Source organism: Microcaecilia unicolor, chromosome 4 (genome assembly GCF_901765095.1).
Source record: "Microcaecilia unicolor chromosome 4, aMicUni1.1, whole genome shotgun sequence".
Classification (NCBI taxonomy): Eukaryota; Metazoa; Chordata; class Amphibia; order Gymnophiona; family Siphonopidae; genus Microcaecilia; species Microcaecilia unicolor.
Window position 1 is genome coordinate 344,045,853 of NC_044034.1, and position 22,456 is coordinate 344,068,308.

A 22,456-nucleotide genomic window follows, 5' to 3' on the forward strand; every position below is an offset into this window, starting at 1 on the left:
GTGTTCCGTCAGACAGGAAAAAGGCAATTATGTCATTGACGTCAGCAAGGGAGGGACATGGCAGATGGAAGCCTGAAGGGCCAGTGCAAGCAGATGACGTTTAATGTGAGCAAGTGCAAAGTGATGCATGTGGGAAAGAGGAACCCGAATTATAGCTACGTCATGCAAGGTTCCACGTTAGGAGTCACAGACCAAGAGAGGGATCTAGGTGTCGTCGTTGATGATACGTTGAAACCTTCTGCTCAGTGTGCTGCTGTGGCTAAGAAAGCAACTAGAATGTTAGGTATTATTAGGAAAGGAATGGAAAACAAAAATGAGGATGTTATAATGCCTTTGTATCGCTCCATGGTGCGACTGCACCTCAAATATTGTGTTCAATTCTGGTTGCCGCATCTCAGAAAAGATATAGTGGAATTAGAAAAGGTACAGAGAAGAGCGATGAAAATGATAAAGGGGATGGGATGGGATGACTTCCCTATGAAGAAAGGCTAAAGCGGCTAGGGCTCTTCAGCTTGGAGAAAAGGTGGCTGAAGGGAGATATGATAGAGGTCTATAAAATAATGAGTGGAGTTGAATGGGTACATGTGAAGCGTCTGTTTACGCTTTCCAAAAATACTAGGACTAGGGGACATGCGATGAAGCTACAATGTAGTAAACTTCAAATGAATTGGAGAAAAATTTTCTTCACTCAACATGTAATTAAACTCTGGAATTTGTTGCCAGAGAATGTGGTAAAGACGGTTAGCTTAGCGGAGTTTTAAAAAGGTTTGGTCGGCTTCCTAAAGGAAAAGTCCATAGACCATTATTAAATGGACTTGGGGAAAATCCACTATTTCTGTGATAAGCAGTATAAAATGTTTTGTACTTTTTTGGGATCTTGCCAGGTATATGTGACCTGGATTGGCCACTGTTGGAAACAGGATGCTGGGCTTGATGGACCTTTGGTCTTTCCCAGTATGGCAATACTTATGTACTTATGTTGGGCGGGGGGGGGGGGGGGGGGCACATGCGCGTGGAAGAGCCCATCCAAAATACCGAGTCTGGCTATGCATCTGCTATTATCTCTGCTGGAAGTCTGTTCTAGGCAGGACTGACCCCAGCAGAGTGGGGGCCACAAGATGAATTACTTGTATGAAACCACAGACTACAGACTTCAAGTGGCAGCCTTGCGAGAAGTCTCAGCAGCCATTTTGAAGCGGTGCTGGCAGCGAGTGGGTCAGCAGGAGCACTGGGAAGGAAAGAGTGGGCTATTTCCCGCCCCAGAGGCCACTAGACCACCACGGTGTAATAAGTTACGTGAGGTGAGGGGAAATGTATGGAGTTGTGTGGGTGGGTGGAGGGAAGGAAGGAAGGAGCTGTAAAAAAAGGTGGGTGGAGGGAGACTGAATAAAAGATTGGGGAGGGGGACATACATTGGGAGGGAGGGAAAAGGGTGAAGTACAGCATATGGATAGAAGGGGAGGAGCGGGAGATATGCTGCTCATGGTTGGGAGGGAAAGGAAAGAGGGACATGCTCATGGATGTTTGCATTTTTGGAAATGTACATCTTTTCATTTTGTATTTAGGACAGTACGGAAGAAAATGCATTTGTTACTTTATCGGTATTTTCGCTGTTTATAGCAACTGGCTTTCTTGGTGGGGGAGGGGGTCGATGACTATGCGGTGGTGGGGTGGGGTAGAGGACAGGGTGGGGGCAGGGTAGGGCAGGCTGCATTTTATTTTGTGTCCTCTTTTTTGTCATGGCAAATACGGTAACACTTACTTATTGACCCAGGACATGAAAAATCAGACACTCTCAACACTTTGGATCTGAGATTTTAGTCACTGTTTCCCAGAGCCAATTACAAAATAAGCTCCCACACAAAACAGTACAGCTGCTCTGGGGCAGGTGTAACTTTGTGAATTTATATGCTAGTAGAAATTGGTGCATATGTGTATATTTCACAAGATATGCATATCCGTGTCATTCGCCTTACTGGACAGAGTTTTTTCTGCCCTAAATTAAACTGCACAGCTAGTAGAGATATGATTTATTTCACGTTAATTTTTTTTTGCCAGATCTTCAATTATTATGAACCCAAATTTTGCCCCGCCTCGATCCTGCTCTCTGTGACCCCCCCTAGCAACCTCCAAATGCGCGAGCTGGCTGGAATCCCCAAGCCCCGCCAGCGGAGCAGGTCTTCTATTGGTGCCCTGGAAGTTGATGGCACTTTCCATGGGCTTCCACCACACTGCCCCCCCCCTCCCAAACACATGAGTTTTTGCACATGCACAAAAAAATGAGCATGTGCAGGGAGGCCAACATGTTGGTGGCCCATGGAAAGTGCCACCAATAGCCAGGCCATCAGTGGAGGCCCTGTTTTGCTGGCAGGGCTTGAAGATCCCCCCCCACCAGACATAGCAGCAGATGGTGCCACAATTTTGGGGTGTGGGGGGCCCGAACCCGAAGTGTAGGAGGAGTGAGGGCCCAAGCCCCTTTCTCCTCATCCCCAGTGGCTATGCCACTGATGTGCATTTTTCTGAAATGGTTTCATATCATTTCTAACTTCTAACCCAAAAAGACAAGAAAATGGCACAAAACCCTGGACAACACCATGATGCAAACTGTGCCAGTGAATATCACAGCACAGATACCTTATCTGAAGAATATTCAACACAGAGGACTGAAATTAAGGTCAAAAAGACAATGATAAACCTGTACAGATATAAAATAACATGTGGGGTGGGTCCCTCAGTTATCACCCTACCCCTGAAGGGTGGCCCGGCACCTTTTTGCTAGAAAAAATCACTAACAGCGTACACAGACAACTTCATGCCTACCCAACTCTGTACTATTTAAACTTGGTGCAACTGCACAGACTTGCCATTGACCCAAAAAAGGAAACCTCCTTCTTCTTCCTTGACCTTTACTGCTACGTTTTTCTTTCAACAAATGATCTTGAGTCCTATATATCTGTCTTTAGACATGGTCATACCACTGGATTAGTCTTACTCTATCTTTTTAGTCATCTTTACCTGTTTTCAACATCCCATTTATCTACTGTTGTATTATATATATCTTATCTGGATCTGTCACCAACCCTCAATACTCCTATCTACCCTCCTCTAGGACACTTGGACTGGTGCATTCCTGTTCACTTCGTATTTGATTAACTTCTTCTTTAGAGTTCAGTGGGTGCTGGTGTTATTCTTTCACTGATGACAATTTTTCATGTTCTTTCCTCATCATTCCTTTGTTACCTTTTCTCTACTTTCCTCTCGTCTTTCTGGCAGTTGTTGCCCAGCAAGTTCTCCTTTTCTGACAATTATTCTTAAACTCAAGCTCTCCATTTACCAGAATCTTCTTATATTCCTCTGGCTCCCTTTCTATTGAATTAATTTTTCTTCACCTCTTGACTCTGCTAAACATCTTGGTTTTCACTGTTCTCAGGGCTGGATTTACATCTGGTACAGAATTAGGCAGTGGAGAAAGTTGCATGAAGTACTATGAAATTGTGAGAGCAGGGTGGAGGCTGCTCTCAGAAACTGTGCTTCCAGGGTCCTAAAGCACCTCACAACCCACTGTCATCTTGGGTTCAAGCCCTTAAAAGTGCACAGTGTTCTCTGGATTCAAGGCATTCCCAGCTAGATTTACATATTTGAATTTGTGACTTGAAAAAAGGCAGCAGTGACAATCAAGGGGAGGAATGAAAACTAACTCAGGAGTCCACCAAGATTCAAAGATTTATTGTGAGTGCTGTGCTCTTTTTGATATATTTAGATGACACAATAATCTTTGAATCCTGATGGACTCCTGAGTTGGTCTTCATTCCTCCTCTTGGTCATCACTGCCACCTTTTTTCATCTCCGACTCTGCAGGGACTCTTCCTCTTCTCTTTTTGTAAATTTTTGACTCTTACATATATATTTATTGATGGCCAAACTCCCTCTTGCCTCCATCTCAGTTTCCTCACTCACAATCACACATACTCCTTTCTCAACTTTGTACCAGACAAGCAACCTCACTGCTTCAAGTTTTTTCTATACTGGCCCCTGCTCTATGGAACTAAGTTCCCTTTCATGACCCTGCAGCCAAACATCCTTCTGGTTTTGGCCACCACCTTGTCAAATTACCTTGAGATAATGTTACTCCAAGGCCTCTCTCCTGTGGAACGCTTTGCCCAAAACCCTGAAATCTATCCACAACCATCTTAACTTCAGGAAGTCACTGAAAACCAACTTGTTTAAGAAGGCCTACCCCCCCCCCCCAGACACCCTTTTCCCTGTTTCACCCCCTCCCTCCATCTCTAAAGGTTTTTTTCCCCCTTCATACCTGTTCACTTTTTATACTGTTCCGCTCCTTTTGCTTTCTCCCGCCAGATACTTTATTCCTGTTCTCATGCCCTCCTTCCACTCCCCGCTCCACAGGACATAATTAGGAAGCCCAATGCTAATTTTTTTCTCCCACTTTTGGGCTAAAGGGCAAATGCTTAGTATATAGGGCTCTGTGTGTATTCAAGTCTCAGTGGAAGGGTAACAAAATAAGAAGAAACTAGAACATAGTAACATAGTAGATGACAGAAGAAAAAGACCTGCACGGTCCATCTAGTCTGCCCAACAAGATAAACTCATATGTGCTACTTCTTGTGTATACCTTACCTTGATTTGTATCTGCCATTTTCAGGACACAGACCATAGAAGTCTTGCCCAGAACTAGCCCCTTTTTCAGGACACAGACCGTAGAAGTCTTGCCCAGAACTAGCCCCACCACCCAAACACCAGCCCCGCCTCCCAATCTCGGCTAGGCTTCTGAGGATCCATTCCTTCTGCACAGGATTCCTTTATGTTTATCCCATGCATGCTTGAATTCCGCTACCGTTTTATCTCCACCATCTCCCACGGGAGGGCATTCCAAGTATCTACCACTCTCTCCGTGAAAAAATACTTCCTGACATTTTTCTTGAGTCTGCCCCCCTTCACTCTCATATCATGTCCTCTCATTCTACCGCCCTCCCATCTCCGGAAAAGGTTCGTTTGCGGATTAATACCTTTCAAATATTTGAACGTCTGTATCACCCCTGTTTCTCCTTTCCTCCAGGGTATACATGTTCAGGTCAGCAAGTCTCTCCTCATACGTAACGCAAATCCCATACCATTCTTGTAGCTTTTCTTTGCACCGCTTCCATTTTTTTACAACCTTAGCAAGGTACGGCCTCCAGAACTGAACACAATACTCCAGGTGGGGCCTCACCAACGACTTATACAGGGGCATCAACTACTCTTATTCAGGCAATATTTTGGGGGGGGGGGGAGTTATCAAGATGCGGTAATACACAGGCTTTTACCACACCTTGATTTACCACAGCACTCACCAACCCGTGGTATCGCAATATCGCAGGGTGCCAACTCCTGTGGCAAGCAGAGTTATTGCATCGGCCTGGGAGCATGTTAAAGGCGTGGGAATCCTTCAGTAAGAGCAGTGGCCAAAGGAACCCTATGTAAAAGTCCTCTTGGGCCCCTCCAAATCAAGCCCCCCATATTAGCACTCCAACCAGAACCCCGCAACCTGAAGGGCTCCCGCTAGTGGCCAACTCCCTTCACGAAAATTGCCCCTTCCCCTACCAAGGGCAGAATACTGTAAGTTATACAGTGGTGGAAATAAGTATTTGATCCCTTGCTGATTTTGTAAGTTTGCCCACTGACAAAGACATGAGCAGCCCATAATTGAAGGGTAGGTTATTGGTAACAGTGAGAGATAGCACATCACAAATTAAATCCGGAAAATCACATTGTGGAAAGTATATGAATTTATTTGCATTCTGCAGAGGGAAATAAGTATTTAATCCCTCTGGCAAACAAGACCTAATACTTGGTGGCAAAACCCTTGTTGGCAAGCACAGCGGTCAGACGTCTTCTGTAGTTGATGATGAGGTTTGCACACGTCAGGAGGAATTTTGGTCCACTCCTCTTTGCAGATCATCTCTAAATCATTAAGAGTTCTGGGCTGTCGCTTGGCAACTCGCAGCTTCAGCTCCCTCCATAAGTTTTCAATGGGATTAAGGTCTGGTGACTGGCTAGGCCACTCCATGACCCTAATGTGCTTCTTCCTGAGCCACTCCTTTGTTGCCTTGGCTGTATGTTTTGGGTCATTGTCGTGCTGGAAGACCCAGCCACGACCCATTTTTAAGGCCCTGGCGGAGGGAAGGAGGTTGTCACTCAGAATTGTACGGTACATGGCCCCATCCATTCTCCCATTGATGCGGTGAAGTAGTCCTGTGCCCTTAGCAGAGAAACACCCCCAAAACATAACATTTCCACCTCCATGCTTGACAGTGGGGACGGTGTTCTTTGGGTCATAGGCAGCATTTCTCTTCCTCCAAACACGGCGAGTTGAGTTCATGCCAAAGAGCTCAATTTTTGTCTCATCTGACCACAGCACCTTCTCCCAATCACTCTCGGCATCATCCAGGTGTTCACTGGCAAACTTCAGACGGGCCGTCACATGTGCCTTCCGGAGCAGGGGGACCTTGCGGGCACTGCAGGATTGCAATCCGTTATGCCGTAATGTGTTACCAATGGTTTTCGTGGTGACAGTGGTCCCAGCTGCCTTGAGATCATTGACAAGTTCCCCCCTTGTAGTTGTAGGCTGATTTCTAACCTTCCTCATGATCAAGGATACCCCACGAGGTGAGATTTTGCGTGGAGCCCCAGATCTTTGTCGATTGACAGTCATTTTGTACTTCTTCCATTTTCTTACTATGGCACCAACAGTTGTCTCCTTCTCGCCCAGCGTCTTACTGATGGTTTTGTAGCCCATTCCAGCCTTGTGCAGGTGTATGATCTTGTCCCTGACATCCTTAGACAGCTCCTTGCTCTTGGCCATTTTGTAGAGGTTAGAGTCTGACTGATTCACTGAGTCTGTGGACAGGTGTCTTTCATACAGGTGACCATTGCCGACAGCTGTCTGTCATGCAGGTAACGAGTTGATTTGGAGCATCTACCTGGTCTGTAGGGGCCAGATCTCTTACTGGTTGGTGGGGGATCAAATACTTATTTCCCTCTGCAGAATGCAAATAAATTCATATACTTTCCACAATGTGATTTTCCGGATTTAATTTGTGATGTGCTATCTCTCACGGTTACCAATAACCTACCCTTCAATTATGGGCTGCTCATGTCTTTGTCAGTGGGCAAACTTACAAAATCAGCAAGGGATCAAATACTTATTTCCACCACTGTATATGCCCTTGACACATTTCTGCGATACTGGGCTATGGAATCCAGGTGCCCAAGTGACCGTGTGGCATCAGGTGCTACAAAGGAGGCACCTACTTATAGAACTGTCCCCATATTGGGCGATATTCAGTTGCGGCAGCCAGTGTTCATTAAATGGTGGAAGCCGTAGGCGTTTTATACTCCAATATTCAGCACTAGGCAGACCCTGGATCCCAGGGCTGAATATTTGGGGACCGGGTGGCACTGTTCCCTCTGAGCGGAAGTCCTCCAACTGCATTGCTGCCACTGGGGGGCGGTGCTTCAATATTGTGTTTACAATCACTAGGGACAGTTAAGTTCTCTGGAGTCCTACAGAGCTTGCCTCACTAATGCAATAGCGAAACAGCAGCCCCACCGGCAGGACTATAGGTGGAGGACGCCGCTCAGCTTAGAGGAAATTGTGCTGGGTGGCCACCAACACTTATGCAGTTACTGGTGATATTCAGACCAGTACCAGCCTTTTTCCTGTCCCAATGTCATCCAGGCAGTTGTTAGTAGACTGAAAAACTGCCACTAACCAGGTAACTCCCAGATGCGCCCTGGCGATAACTGTATAACATTGAGGCAGTCTAAGCAGAGGAGATTCAGTGGCATTAGCCAGTTAAGTGCTACTAAATATGTGGGCAGAATCCAGTCAGTGTAATTTAACCTCTCTTTTCTATCTTGCTCATGGCTCCTACCCAGTTAACTCACGCTAAATATAGATGACATACAGGGTGAGGCAAAAAAAAAAAAAAAAATTTAACCTCCTAGAGTTTTTTTGCTGTTTTCTCAGCAAAAGCTTGGAGTTGCCATGTGAAATTTTATAGCTTTCTTTGTTGTTACTATCTACGTTTATGTGCCGAGTGGAATGAGATTCAGTTCAGTTCTGGTCACCGTATCTAAAAAAAAAGATATAGCGGAATTAGAAAAGGTTCAAAGAAGAGCGACCAAACTGATAAAAGGGATGGAACTCCTCTCGTATGAGGAAAGGCTAAAGAGGTTAGGGCCCTTCAGCTTGGAAAAGAGACGGATGAGGGGAGATATGATTGAGGTCTACAGAATCCTAAGTGGTGTAGAACGAGTAGAAGTAAATAGATTTTTAACTCGTTCCAAAAGTACAAAGACTAGGGGATACTCGAGTAAGTTACATGGAAATACCTTTAAAACAAATAGGAGGAAATATTTTTTCACTCAACGAATAGTTAAGCTCTGGAGTTCTTTGCCAGAGGATGTGGTAATAGCAGTTAGCGTATCTGGGTTTAAAAAATGTTTTGGACAAATTCCTGGAGGAAACGTCTATAGCCTGCTATTGAGGCAGACACAGGAAGCAACTGCTTGCCCTGGGATTTGTAGTATGGAGTGTTGCCACAATTTGGGATTCTACCAGGTACTTGTGACCTGGCTTTCAAAACAGGATACTGGGCTAGATGGACCACTGGTCTGACCCAGTATGGCTACTCTTACGTTCTTATGAGATTACCTTTAAACAATGTGAAGTTACAGACTTTTCAGTGTGACCATACAGCAATTTTCGTGCATTCAAAAATATTTGTAAAAACTAACATTATTTGGAAAAAAAAAACCCCACAGGGTACCAGTTTACTGTTAATGTCAGTGATGTAGACTTTTGTCTGGGGAGCAATGTTGGAGGCTTATCAAGCTCCACCCAAAGCCACAAACAATCACTGAACTCAGGAAGCGCTGAAGATGATCTGGGACAGCCTGCCAGAAGGACCAATCAACAAGGCTGTTAAGAACTTCCCAAAATGCCTGAAGGCCAGTGTTAAAGTTGGGGGTGGACACCTTGAGCATTCACATTGACTGCGAAATTCAGACACATTGTTAATTGTATTGTTTGACTGACGTTAATTTACTGTGTTTTAGCTCAAACATTTTTAACATGCAGAAATCGCTGGGTACTAAAATGTCAGCAACATCAACGTAGCTTAAAATACTTAAATGTCGTTTACTAGTAATACATAAGTTTGATGACTAAATAAGTATGTAACATTTCTCATTGAAATTCAAAGTGGTTGCTGAGAAAATGGCAAAAAACTCTTAAGGGGTTACCTTGTTTTGCCTCACCCTGTACATTATTCATTTAAAGTTATGCTGGCATTTTCAGTGCTCATGTTTGAACACACACCTCCACCGAGTATTTGCAAAAAACATTTTGCACTTACAACTAGGAGCTCATATACAATGGATGGAAAAGTCACAATACAAGACGATAATGCAACTCACCTAGCAAATCTCTGAAGACCAGTATGAACACAACAAAATATAAGAAATCAAGCATGGTTTATTGCACATCCTCAGAACAAATTCAAATATGGGGTTTCTCAGCATCTTATGAAGAAACAAATCTTATAGCATCTTCCACGCTATAGAACTCCTAGCCCACTTGTAATCTGTTACTAATTTTCAAACCATTTCTAAAAAAGAAATGTACATGTGTTGTGCATCCTGTAATTTGCAGAGTAAGGCATGCTAACTAGAGCTGAGCATAGGGGGGGCAAGCCTTTCCTTCATGTAATCCAGCTGTGATGGGTGCTCTGAAGCAGCAAAAGGTACAGCCAGAGGTGGTATTGAGTGCATCAACTGGATCATACAAACCAATTTCAGAGACACCAAGGGGTGGGGGCACATGTTATTTTTGTGCTCTGTTCAGGAACAGTGCAAAACCACAAGTGAGATTAAAATTGAAGAGTTGCCCAACCTAGATCTTGCACTAGATATAGCCATCAAAAGTCACATCTGGGCACAGAGTCATGATCTGTTCAGCTCAAAGTCCTTAATATCAATATTTCTAAAAGCAGGCTGGTTAAGACCATTTGTTTGTTTAATTAGTAAGCTTTCATTCCGTTAGCTACGAGTATTGGTAAGGAGGTGCTTCCAGTCCCTTGTAGGGAGGGAGCAGTGGGCATGGCAGTATGCTCTTAAATTTTGGTTGGATAGTTTGTGACAAACTTCAGTTTAAGCCTCAGAATCCTTGAGGAAGGAATGCGACAGGTGTAGGGCAGGTAGAAACCCTTGTGTTTTTCTATTCCCTGGCTTACTCTACAGGCTTTTGTGCTCTATTCATATGTAATGCACGTTTGTAGCCCGCAGGAGGATTCATCCTAACAAGATAAAATTTAAGAGTGGTTAACTGGAAACAGTAACCCAAAAATTAGATACCAGAATGACCTCAGTAATGAAATAAAAATCAGAAAAAAAAGAAAGAAGTGATGATTACATTTTAAAATTATCTTGTCACTTTCACCCATAATCAGTAATCTGAATACCCTGCTCCAGATCAATCCTCACTTAAGTAATCCCTTCCTTTAATGTGTTTCTCTGCAAGGTAATCAGATCACAGGTATTATTCATCCGTAACAAGACAATGGACATAAAGCTGTTTCTGTCCAAATTGAACAAGAAGTTGGTTGGAAGGGGCAGTCCTCAGACCCCATGCGGAAACCTCTTGCCCGAATTACTGAACAGGACGTAGGTCAGCCTCTATCTACCTCCACGATCCAAGGAGGCACAAACACCTTGAGGTACAGGTACTGAAACAGCAGAGGTAGATCACAGTGAAGCCAGCTACTGGTACCAGTTTGGTTTCTAGCTCATGATCAGTTTCCTAATATTTTGTATTTGAAAATACCACTTAATGAAGGATTATTGTAAAGCGAGAAGATCACATACGCCATGAAAAAAACAATGCATGGAGGTGACTAGTGACCTTCTAACGATCTTCCAAAGAATCTGTCCAAGAACCTGGAACTACTGTTAATTAGGCTTCACCTCTGGAATGATACTGCTGGGCTGTTCAACAGCAAACTGGTTTTCAATCAGAAAGCAGGTAGAATTACTTTCTGCTGTTGGGGTGTTGACAAACTTCTGGAGGCTCTTATCCCAGTCCTTTGCGATATACGTGTTGTAGGGATCATTGGAATGCTCTTGCTTCTTGGATCGAATGTAGCTAAACATTATTCCGAATGTCAGGAATCCAAAGAAGCCTAAGAGCAGGAGGACATAAATTACTTCCAACTGGTCATGGTGTTTGTGCAGTGCGACAACTGTGCTGTTCTTTTCTTTCACCATGTACTGATATAAATTGAAAAGGATCGAAGTTAGCTCCGTGTCGTTGGCCTCACCCATTTTCCTGTGCCACGGTTTCCCTTGTTAATGGTGTTTTCTAAAAGAAAGTAAACATGCAAGCATTAAATCTTTCAAGAGATACCAACTTTAGTATTCAGAACACTCGATGGATAATGCGTCCCCCACAATCCTTTCTGGGTGAGACTTGTCCATTGACGCCACTATAAAATTCTAGAATAGCAGATCAACCCTGAAAAACTGAATCTGTCTTTGTCCAATTTCTCTAGGAGAGTCAGGACATGTCTATAATGTAGATAAAAGGGGCGAAACCAAAACTGGATCAGCTTCTCAAGGTTGACCTGGGTCAGGTGACAACTCTACTCACACTTCCACAGATTATACGCGGTGGGCCTAATATACATAAAAGCCTAGACTCCTAAATTTAAGCACCTAAGTTATGTTTCTAAATAAGAATTTAGCTGAAACTTTATGGGAATAATGCTCCTAGGAGCCTAAATTTAGGTACCCGATGCCAAAAATCAGTGTTAAGGACCAAGGAGTTGCTCAGTTTCTAACAGTGGCCACCAATTCAGGTCACAAGTACCTGGCAGGATCCCATGACAAGATTCCATGCTACCGACCCCAGGGATTAGTAGTGGTTTTTTCCAGGTCTACCATTAATAATGGTTTATGGACTTTTCCTCCAGGAATTTTTCAGACCTTTTTTAAACATAACTACATTAAGAAGGCAATTTTATATAAATATTTACAACATTAATACATACGCCAGTGGCATAGCTGGGACTAAATGTGCCCCGGACGGATAATTAAGATGGGCTCCTATAACACTATCTCTCCCAAGGTAGTGGGGACCGAGGGGGGAGGGAAGGAGCAACCCCTTCAGAGCTCCAGTAAACAAACAAACCCAGCAAAGAGCAAATACATTCCAGACCTATACATAAAATCTGTCTTAGTACTAGAAACTGAAATGCAAATGTATCAGACATAAACATTTCCCAAAGCTGACATATTACAATTAATAAATTCAGAAAATAATGCTTTTTTTCTACCTTTGGTCCCATTGTCTTTCTGCTTTTCTGTTTTTTTTTTCTGAACTCTTTCCGGGGTCTCATGCCCTTTTGACACTTCTCTTCTATGTCCACCATCCATATTCCCTGTGAAAATATGTCCTGTCTAGCATCTCCCCTGTGATCCTCTCCCCAATGTTCAGCATCTCTCCTGTGTCCCTATCTTACTTTGGACAGCATCATCCCTCCGTGTCCCTATCCCTATGCTCCCTCCATGTCTATGATCTCCTCTCTGTTCTTCCCCATGTCTGCTTCTCTGCCCAGGTCCTGCATTTCTTCCCTTTCTCCCCCCCCTCCCCGGCAGGTCCAACATCTGTCCATCTCTCACCTTCTGTGATGCAATTTCCTGTGGGTGGGACAAAGCAGATGAAAGGCCTGGCAGAATCAGCTGGAGGCAGCGTGTATTCATCTTTGCCTCTGCTGGCAACCCACTGTGGGTTTGGAGGACTAGGGGTGGAGGAGAAAGGGAAGGATGCCAGAGATGTGGGGGGGGGGGGGGGGGGAAGACGAGGAAATGGGAAAGAGGGTTCAATGATCAACGGTAGCCACAGCCCTGATACATGCATACATAGTAACATAGTAGATGATGGCAGAAAAACACCTGCACGGTCCATCCAGTCTGTCCAACAAGATAAACTCGTATGTGCTACTTTTTGTGTATACCTTATACATGCACATGCCAATATTCAGCCTAAGCGCTGTCTGTAAATATGCCTCTTGGATCGCGTGTATTTGCAAGGGGGAGTACACAGGGGCAGAGCATGGACAGGCATCCTGTTTACTTGCATAACTTATAGAATGCTATTACGTTATGAGTACATCTCCAGCATTTCAGCACATGCATTTATACTAGCTCTATGAGCTTGCATTAGTGGTTACATCAAAATGCTAAGCTCGTATATACCCGGTTACACTAGTATTCTATAAAGGAAAGTAGGCACCTAGAACAATAATAGGGCGACTGGAAACTGCTTTTACCACATCCTCTGGCAACGAGTTCTAGAGCTTAACTATGCATGGAGTGAAAAATATTTTTTTCATATGCCACTTAGTAACTTCATAGAGTGTCCCCTGGTCTTTGTAATTTTGGAAGACTAAAGAAATTGATCTATGTTTACCCATTCCACTCCACTCAGGATTTTTATAGACTTCTAACATTTCTCCAAACTGAAGAGTCTTAATCCTAAATCCACTACTATTGTTACCCACTTATTTGGGTCCTAAATTTGGGAGGAGGTTACTGAATTTTGAGCAAACATTTAGGAGCCCTAGTCCTCAAATGTAGGCCTCTAAACCCTTGGAATGTCAGCCTCTACAAGTATACAGTTCTGGCCCTTCTATAGGAAGATACAAAACATTTATCATTCAAGTTTACGGAGATCTTTGCAAGCATTTTCAACATGCTGAAGATATCCTCAATATGACTGCAAGTGCAGCTAACAAACCTATTAATAGCATGCACAGAATCAGAAAACATCCAGAGGTTGAACAAATCTGAAAGAACAAGTCTGGTGTTAGACATGCAGGGGGCCCACGAGGCGTTGTATCATGGGCGCTGATTACACTTGATTTTTGCACCTACTGCGATGTTCACTGAGACGTACTTTAATTTTTCTAATGGTGCGACCTACATAATATTTGGGACACGAGCATTTAATGTATAAGAAAAAAGATGATTCACATGTAGTCATTTGGCGTAGTGTGTACCGACGACTTGTACATATGAATTCCCAGTTGGTACTGGTTTTGGTGGAGGAACAAAATTTACAATTGCCACACGGGCTGCGTTGTCTTACTTGAGACTCAACATATTCCTGAAAATGGGTTCCCACTGTTAAATTTCTGATATTTTGGCCCCTTGAGTATGCTATACACGGACCGTCTTTAAAAACGGAATTCTGGAGCACATGCCAATGCTTATAAATGATTTTAAGTACCTGAGGGGCTAATACTGAAAATTTTTATATACAAACCTGTTTATCCATACTAACCCTAGCTTTAATTTGTAATAACAAATCGCTGTTTGTCTATAATAAGCTTTCTTCACTACTGCAAGTGAATATCCAGGATGTAAAAAATTGATGAAGATTCTTTTTGCTTGAATTTTATATCATGCAAAGCACAATTTCGAAGACCTGGAATGGTGGATCATTGAGCAGATAAATACCTCTCAGATGGCGGTAACACAGAACAATAATTAGCTGTACATGAACTTGGATTTTTCATTTGAAGTTAACTACAGAGTGGGGTATGAATGATACTGTGGAATGGAATTCCATCGTTTAAACAGCCAAGGAGGCATTAACTTGATTGATACATTTTGGGTCTCCATCGCACAAGTCGGGAGACTCTTACACATTGTCACGTTGCGTGGGGAATACTTAAGAAGGAAGTCCCGGCTGTTTCAATCAAGCCCTGGATTTATTTTCAAGTTATTATAGAAGACGTGATGTTGTTGTTTAATATGCTGGCTGCGCTTACGGCTCCTGATGAAGGATTACAAAACGGGGCACCTCATAGAGCTGCAGTCCATGGAGACAAATGCCAAAGCTCAGCTATAGAATGATTTAAAGAGGTTTTTTTTTTAAACAATTTAGTGATTGTATTTTTGGGCACATTAAGTTCAGCACATTGTATTTCTGCATGGGGCATAATAATCTGCACCAACCATATGTACACAATTTTTTGTTCACATAAGAGATCACGGTGATGTGTGAACACAGTCACCATTGTTAGCGGAAGTAGCTGACAGCTCTGTTCCGTGACTCGACGCTTTGCTGTGCACATGGTGTTACACTGAGTGATTTCTTTTCACCTTTATATTTACATTCACATTTATTACAGTGTACGATATTGCTGCAGATATTCTGTGATTTTGTGGTCCGTGAAGCGATAACATCAGTGGCGCAGCTAGGTGGGGCCACTGGGGCCTGGGCACCCCCAAATTTGCTCTGGGCCCCTGGTTCACTGGCAGGGGTCCTCAACCTCCACCAGCTGAAGACTTCATCCAGTGCTGGTCTGCAGTAGCGCCGCTGCTTTGCCTGCCCTGCTCTCTCTTCCCCTCACGTCAGGCACACTCCTTTTAGTGAAATTGAGCGCAGCATGCCTGACGCGAGGGGAAGAGAGAGTAGGGCAGGCAAGGCACTGGAGACCAGCGCTGTATGTAGTCCTCAGCTGGCTGGGGTTGGGGACCCCCTGCCAGTCAAGGTATTTCTGGTGGAGGTGCTTCAGCTAGCGGGGGCTGGGGACCCCCGCCAACCAAGATGTTTATAGTGGCGGCAGTGGGTGGTGGCATGGCAACCAAAATGGGCCCCCCACCTTGGGCTCTGGCTACGCCCCTGCGATACATTAAGAGAAGAGTATTTGAAGTTATATCAGTTATATTCTCTTCTTACAGACATATATACTTTTGACAAGTATTTGAGATTACTTTTGAAGGCATAAACATTTGACCATTTTAAACCTCTCCTGATAAAATTACACTGGTGCTGTGCTTAACCCACAGCCTGTGATGGTCCTCCAAGCCAGGGACATGAACCATGATTCACTTCAGAGGTGTGCCGAGCCTGCATGTAGCATTTCCAACCTAAGCAAAAACTTAAATGATGATATAAAAGGCATTTGGGGGGGGGGGGGTGTATAGAACTAACCTCTAAGGAGCAGCAGTTGCAATCTTGACCATTTTACCAGGCAGACTGGATGGGCAGGTGTGACTGGGAATTGTTCCTACCCCTCTAAACCACCAACAATACAGTAGACCTGGGGGGGTGTCTGCGTGTGGTTCTAGGAAGGGGGGGGGTTCCTTGTGTGAGGGGGGAAGGAAGAGAGTAGGGTTCACTGGTATGTGAAAATATTTTAGGGATTCTGCCATAGGAAAAAAAAAGTTTGGGAATCACTGCTTATCAATAGAAATCAAACAAAATAAAACATGGAAAAGAAAATAAGATGATACCTTTTTTATTGGACATAACTTAATACATTTCTTGATTAGCTTTCGAAGGTTCGTCAGATCAGAAATAAGCAAATGTGCTAGCTGACAGTGTATATAAGTGAAAACATTCAAGCATTACTATGACAGTAAAATAGATACCATTGGAGATTCTACATGGAATGTTGGTACTATTGGAGATTCTACATGGAATGTTGCTATTCCACTAGCAACATTCCATGTAGAAGCCTGCACGGCCACATTGGTGATCCACAAGGGCCGACTTCTACATGGAATGTTGCTAGTGGAATAGCCTAAAGAGAATCCACAAACAGTGGAGAACTCAATAGATCCCAAGAGGCGTGAAACGAAAAATAAAAAGGTGGGAAAATAAGCCAGGCTATCCAAAGAATGGAACCAAATTATCTTTTCTTAAAAAACAAAATTTAATAATCTTCAAACAAATAATAATGAGTCAATTTTAATGTGTTATTGTTACATTATTATTTGTTTGAAGATTATTAAATTTTGTTTTTTAAGAAAAGATAATTTGGTTCCATTCTTTGGATAGCCTGGCTTATTTTCCCACCTTTTTATTTTTCGCTAGTGGAATAGCAACATTCCATGTAGAATCTATAGAAATCAAACAAAATAAAACATGGAAAAGAAAATAAGATGATACCTTTTTTATTGGACATAACTTAATACATTTCTTGATTAGCTTTCGAAGGTTGCCCTTCTTCCTCAGATCGGAAATAAGCAAATGTGCTAGCTGACAGTGTATATACAGTGGGGGAAATAAGTATTTGATCCCTTGCTGATTTTGTAAGTTTGCCCACTGACAAAGACATGAGCAGCCCATAATTGAAGGGTAGGTTATTGGTAACAGTGAGAGATAGCACATCACAAATTAAATCCGGAAAATCACATTGTGGAAAGTATATGAATTTATTTGCATTCTGCAGAGGGAAATAAGTATTTGATCCCTCTGGCAAACAAGACCTAATACTTGGTGGCAAAACCCTTGTTGGCAAGCACAGCGGTCAGACGTCTTCTGTAGTTGATGATGAGGTTTGCACACATGTCAGGAGGAATTTTGGTCCACTCCTCTTTGCAGATCATCTCTAAATCATTAAGAGTTCTGGGCTGTCGCTTGGCAACTCGCATCTTCAGCTCCCTCCATAAGTTTTCAATGGGATTAAGGTCTGGTGACTGGCTAGGCCACTCCATGACCCTAATGTGCTTCTTCCTGAGCCACTCCTTTGTTGCCTTGGCTGTATGTTTTGGGTCATTGTCGTGCTGGAAGACCCAGCCACGACCCATTTTTAAGGCCCTGGCGGAGGGAAGGAGGTTGTCACTCAGAATTGTACGGTACATGGCCCCATCCATTCTCCCATTGATGCGGTGAAGTAGTCCTGTGCCCTTAGCAGAGAAACACCCCCAAAACATAACATTTCCACCTCCATGCTTGACAGTGGGGACGGTGTTCTTTGGGTCATAGGCAGCATTTCTCTTCCTCCAAACACGGCGAGTTGAGTTCATGCCAAAGAGCTCAATTTTTGTCTCATCTGACCACAGCACCTTCTCCCAATCACTCTCGGCATCATCCAGGTGTTCACTGGCAAACTTCAGACGGGCCGTCACATGTGCATTCCGGAGCAGGGGGACCTTGCGGGCACTGCAGGATTGCAATCCGTTATGTCGTAATGTGTTACCAATGGTTTTCGTGGTGACAGTGGTCCCAGCTGCCTTGAGATCATTGACAAGTTCCCCCCTTGTAGTTGTAGGCTGATTTCTAACCTTCCTCATGATCAAGGATACCCCACGAGGTGAGATTTTGCGTGGAGCCCCAGATCTTTGTCGATTGACAGTCATTTTGTACTTCTTCCATTTTCTTACTATGGCACCAACAGTTGTCTCCTTCTCGCCCAGCGTCTTACTGATGGTTTTGTAGCCCATTCCAGCCTTGTGCAGGTGTATGATCTTGTCCCTGTCATCCTTAGACAGCTCCTTGCTCTTGGCCATTTTGTAGAGGTTAGAGTCTGACTGATTCACTGAGTCTGTGGACAGGTGTCTTTCATACAAGTGACCATTGCCGACAGCTGTCTGTCATGCAGGTAACGAGTTGATTTGGAGCATCTACCTGGTCTGTAGGGGCCAGATCTCTTACTGGTTGGTGGGGGATCAAATACTTATTTCCCTCTGCAGAATGCAAATAAATTCATATACTTTCCACAATGTGATTTTCCGGATTTAATTTGTGATGTGCTATCTCTCACTGTTACCAATAACCTACCCTTCAATTATGGGCTGCTCATGTCTTTGTCAGTGGGCAAACTTACAAAATCAGCAAGGGATCAAATACTTATTTCCCCCACTGTAAGTGAAAACATTCAAGCATTACTATGACAGGGTGGGAGGATGGGGGTGGGTCGGAGGTATGCATGGGGACATCAAAGCATATCATTGATATTCTAACAGGGTGGGTGTGGATAGGTGAGGGGTATCACTGCTACAACCCCTTTTAGTCACATATAGAAAGGTTGTACTGGACTAAACACATTGCACAGATCCTTCATTCTGGAATATTTCTGGCCAACTCTGATTGACAGGGTCTTGCACAAGATCCTGTATTCTCTATTCTTCCCCTCCGATCTCAACCAGCAGCTTTTTATTTTTCATATACTAAATCCTTGCAACGAGGGCAATAAAACTAGTTTCAGTAGCCTAACAATGTGTCTCTACTCTCACTGTACAATACACTCATTATTCCAGCATTTCTTTACACATAAAATTGAAAAACATTTTCTAATCATCGTTTCTCTCAGTGTTGGCACTTTCACAGACAGCCTCAGGTCTCACCCTCAAGGTCACTAAACAAACATCCCATTGACAAGTCTTCTTGTACGTAAGCATAGATTTCTCCCAGTCTTCAACGCAGACATTCACGTTGTAGGGAAGCGTGCATTAACACTGACAACTCTAAAATTAGGAAGAAGTTCAGCGAACAATTCAGATCTATGTTTTTAACTGCACTTATTACATGCAGAGGGGTGGTTTATAATCGGTTGCTTTGGCCACTTCTGCAACTCATAAGTCCTTCTGTGTGGGAGAAGTGAACGCTCAGTCAGCAGCAAGGATTCAATGGACCAAGACAACAGCGCTTTAAAAACAAAAACAGAACAAAATGCACAAAATGTATACAGAACAGCACACAGCAGGGCTGGTTGAAATGTCCGACCCTGGTTTTCAGCCATTTCCAGCCCACTCACAAGAGCTGCCAATCCACCCCGTTCAAGAAGGAACACTTTTTGGCAGTCCTGATTTTATGTATTTATTTAGGATTGTTTACCATTTCTACATGAACTAGCCGTTATGCCCGTTAAAACGGACGAGATTTCCAGCTACCCTCCTCGCCAGGTCGCCGCCACCCCTCCACCCCGAGGTCACCGCTACCGTTCCCTCCCACCCCCCCCCCCTGGAGTCGTCGCCGCTACCGTTCCCCCCCTCCACCCAGCCCCGGCCCTCTCTTCGCAATTGAACTTAGAGCGCCGAAAACGCAGCAGGCAGATCAGCTGAGCTCCCGTTGGCCTTCTCCGCCTGTGTGTCCCGCCCTCATGTGACGTAACGTCGGCAAGGGCGGGACACAGGCAAGGAAGGAAGGCCAACGGGAGCTCAGCTGATCTGCCTGCTGCATTTTCAGCGCTCTAAGTTCAATTGCGAAGAGAGGGCCCGGGATGGGTGGAGGGGGGGCGGCAGCGGCGACCTCAGGGGGGGAGGGAGCGGTAGCGACCTCAGCGGTTCCCTCCCTCCCCTTCGCGCAGTTTCCCTCTCTGTCCCGTCCCCGTCATCGCGTATTGACGTGGGGGCGGGACAGAGAGGGAAAGTCTCTACTGCGCATTTGTGAGTGAGTACGGTCACTCGCAATTTATATGTTTGATGCCCAAAGTCATTTACATACGAACATAAGAATAGCCATACTGGGTCAGACTAATAGCCCATCTAACCCAGTGTCCTGCTTCCAACAGTGGCCAATCCAGGTCATAAGTACCTGGCACTGCCATAACAACAAATACAGTGATGTAAAAAGGTTCCCCCCCCCCCCCTTCTTGTCACACTGAATGGTTTCTAATCTTTAAACAAAAATATAATCTTAGACAAAGGAAACCTGAGTAAATATATAACACATAGTTTAAATTATTAGATCACAATATTACAAAATGTAGCCCCTCCCCCCACCTATTTTAACATAGCCACAAATCCAGCCCCCCCCCCCCCCCCCTGTGAAAATGCAGGTAATCAATATTTCTCCGATTACTCTCTTGGACATTATTCCACTGTTCTGGAGCCACCACTGAAAATGATTAGCCTGAACTTTGGCTAGCAGCTTAACTTCAAAATTAAGCAAGGAAACGGGTTTATAGGACCCAGGTAATAAAGGGTCCTACCCAGTTTCATTAGCACTATAATTTTTTCCAGGTTTAAGGAGGGAGGCAGTTCTTTTGAATCTGTGATATAATTAATCATATCCTACAAGGCTTGAGCAGTGTCCTCCTGAAGGAGCTTGTAGAATTCAACCCCATACCTGTCTGACCCAAGAGCCTTACCGAGAGGGCTTTGCTTGATTGTCCACCCCACTTCTTTGACTGACATAGGGGCATTAAGGAATTGTTGGTCTTCTGGGTTAATGCAAGGCAAGTCCAAACTATCCAAATATGTAGTCATCCAGACCCAAATCTGGAGGATTTGTATACAGTTTTTCATAATAATCTTGGAATATCTCACAAATCACCTTATCCAAACTAGTTTCTCCCCCTGAAGATATTTTCAAATGGGCAATCTTTTTGGGTCCTTCCCAATATTTTAGCAATGGGCCATTAACCTGCCACACTTGTTACCATGAGTATAGAGATAATACTGATAATGTATCTGAGACTTCTGGGATCTCTGATTTTGAAACGCATTCAGAGACGTCTTTAATGCCAACAAGTGGGCCTTATTAGCTATCATAGGGGCTTTCCCATAAAGGTGCCTACCCGCCACAATTTGCCATTCTAACCTCAATTAACAAGATGCACACTGGACTTTCACAATATCTAATTCTTTATTTCCTATCGCTCACACTATTTGGAGTTTAATATTCATGATTGTGTCAAGCTAAATTATCCCGATTTATATTATAAGATGAACTTTCCTTCCTGAATACCTACTCCATTCTGTCTCTTCTACCTTAACTATGTATTTCTTTTTTTCCGGAACTGGTAATCACCATTACGGTACTATGTAAGCCACATTGAGCCTGCAAATAGGTGGGAAAATGTGGGATACAAATGTTAACACAGAAAAAGAGTGGGAAATGGACCAATGACTCCAGGAAAATGGGAGATGAATTTTAAAGAACCACTTTATTAAATGACTCGACACAGACAACTGTGTTTCGGCCAGAAGGCCTGCCTCAGGAGTCTAAAAACAATAGATATTTAAAAACATAAATTCAAATAAACAACAAATATAATAAAAGTAATATAATAAAAAACAATAGTAAGTATTTAAAAATATATTCAAATAAGCAACAAGTATAGTAAGAAACAATAGTAGAAAATCATGCATCAGAAAATTTTTTAGAAAATTTTTATCAGAAAATTTTCAGTATATGTCTTGAGTAAAAGTATATATATAAACAAATATCCAAAATTATTAACAAAGATATATATAAATAATACAGAATGATAAAAGAATATGAATTTGTATGGTCTAAGAAAAGAGATATAAAATGTAGTAAAAGGTACATATATAATATATAATTACATGTCCATATGTGGAAACTCTATATGGTATAACAGATAAAAGGCAGAACATGCTTATATATTATATTACATTAGTGTGCACAAATATAAATCTGTGATTAAGACAAAGAAAGTCAGGAATATATATGCATATAAATATATATACATACACACATATATACATGCATACACACATACACACATATATATACATATTATATGTATATGTATCTTTAAATCAAATTAAAGGTTAAAAAAAAATATATATACTAAAGATATTTAATTATCAAAAAAATATTTTTATATATATATGGCCATGTTCACAGCACATT

The 22,456-nt window shown here is 43.1% G+C and overlaps 1 protein-coding gene across 6 annotated transcripts in view; it reads right to left on the reverse strand.

Annotated features, from left to right (window-relative positions):
* Window positions 1–10,545: 10,545 nt before the first annotated feature.
* KCNE1 (potassium voltage-gated channel subfamily E regulatory subunit 1) overlaps window positions 10,546–22,456 on the reverse strand; it is a 145,003-nt gene continuing 133,092 nt past the window's right edge. For 5 of the 6 annotated variants that reach the window (XM_030199679.1, XM_030199678.1, XM_030199675.1 and 2 more), the window contains one exon: window positions 10,546–11,419. In XM_030199679.1, the coding sequence (XP_030055539.1) occupies window positions 11,011–11,382 (372 nt within the window). In that variant the 5' untranslated portion in view covers window positions 11,383–11,419 and the 3' untranslated portion in view covers window positions 10,546–11,010. Of the gene's footprint in view, window positions 11,420–12,738; window positions 12,822–22,456 lie in introns of those variants that run through there. The other variant, XM_030199677.1, reaches the window with a different exon arrangement.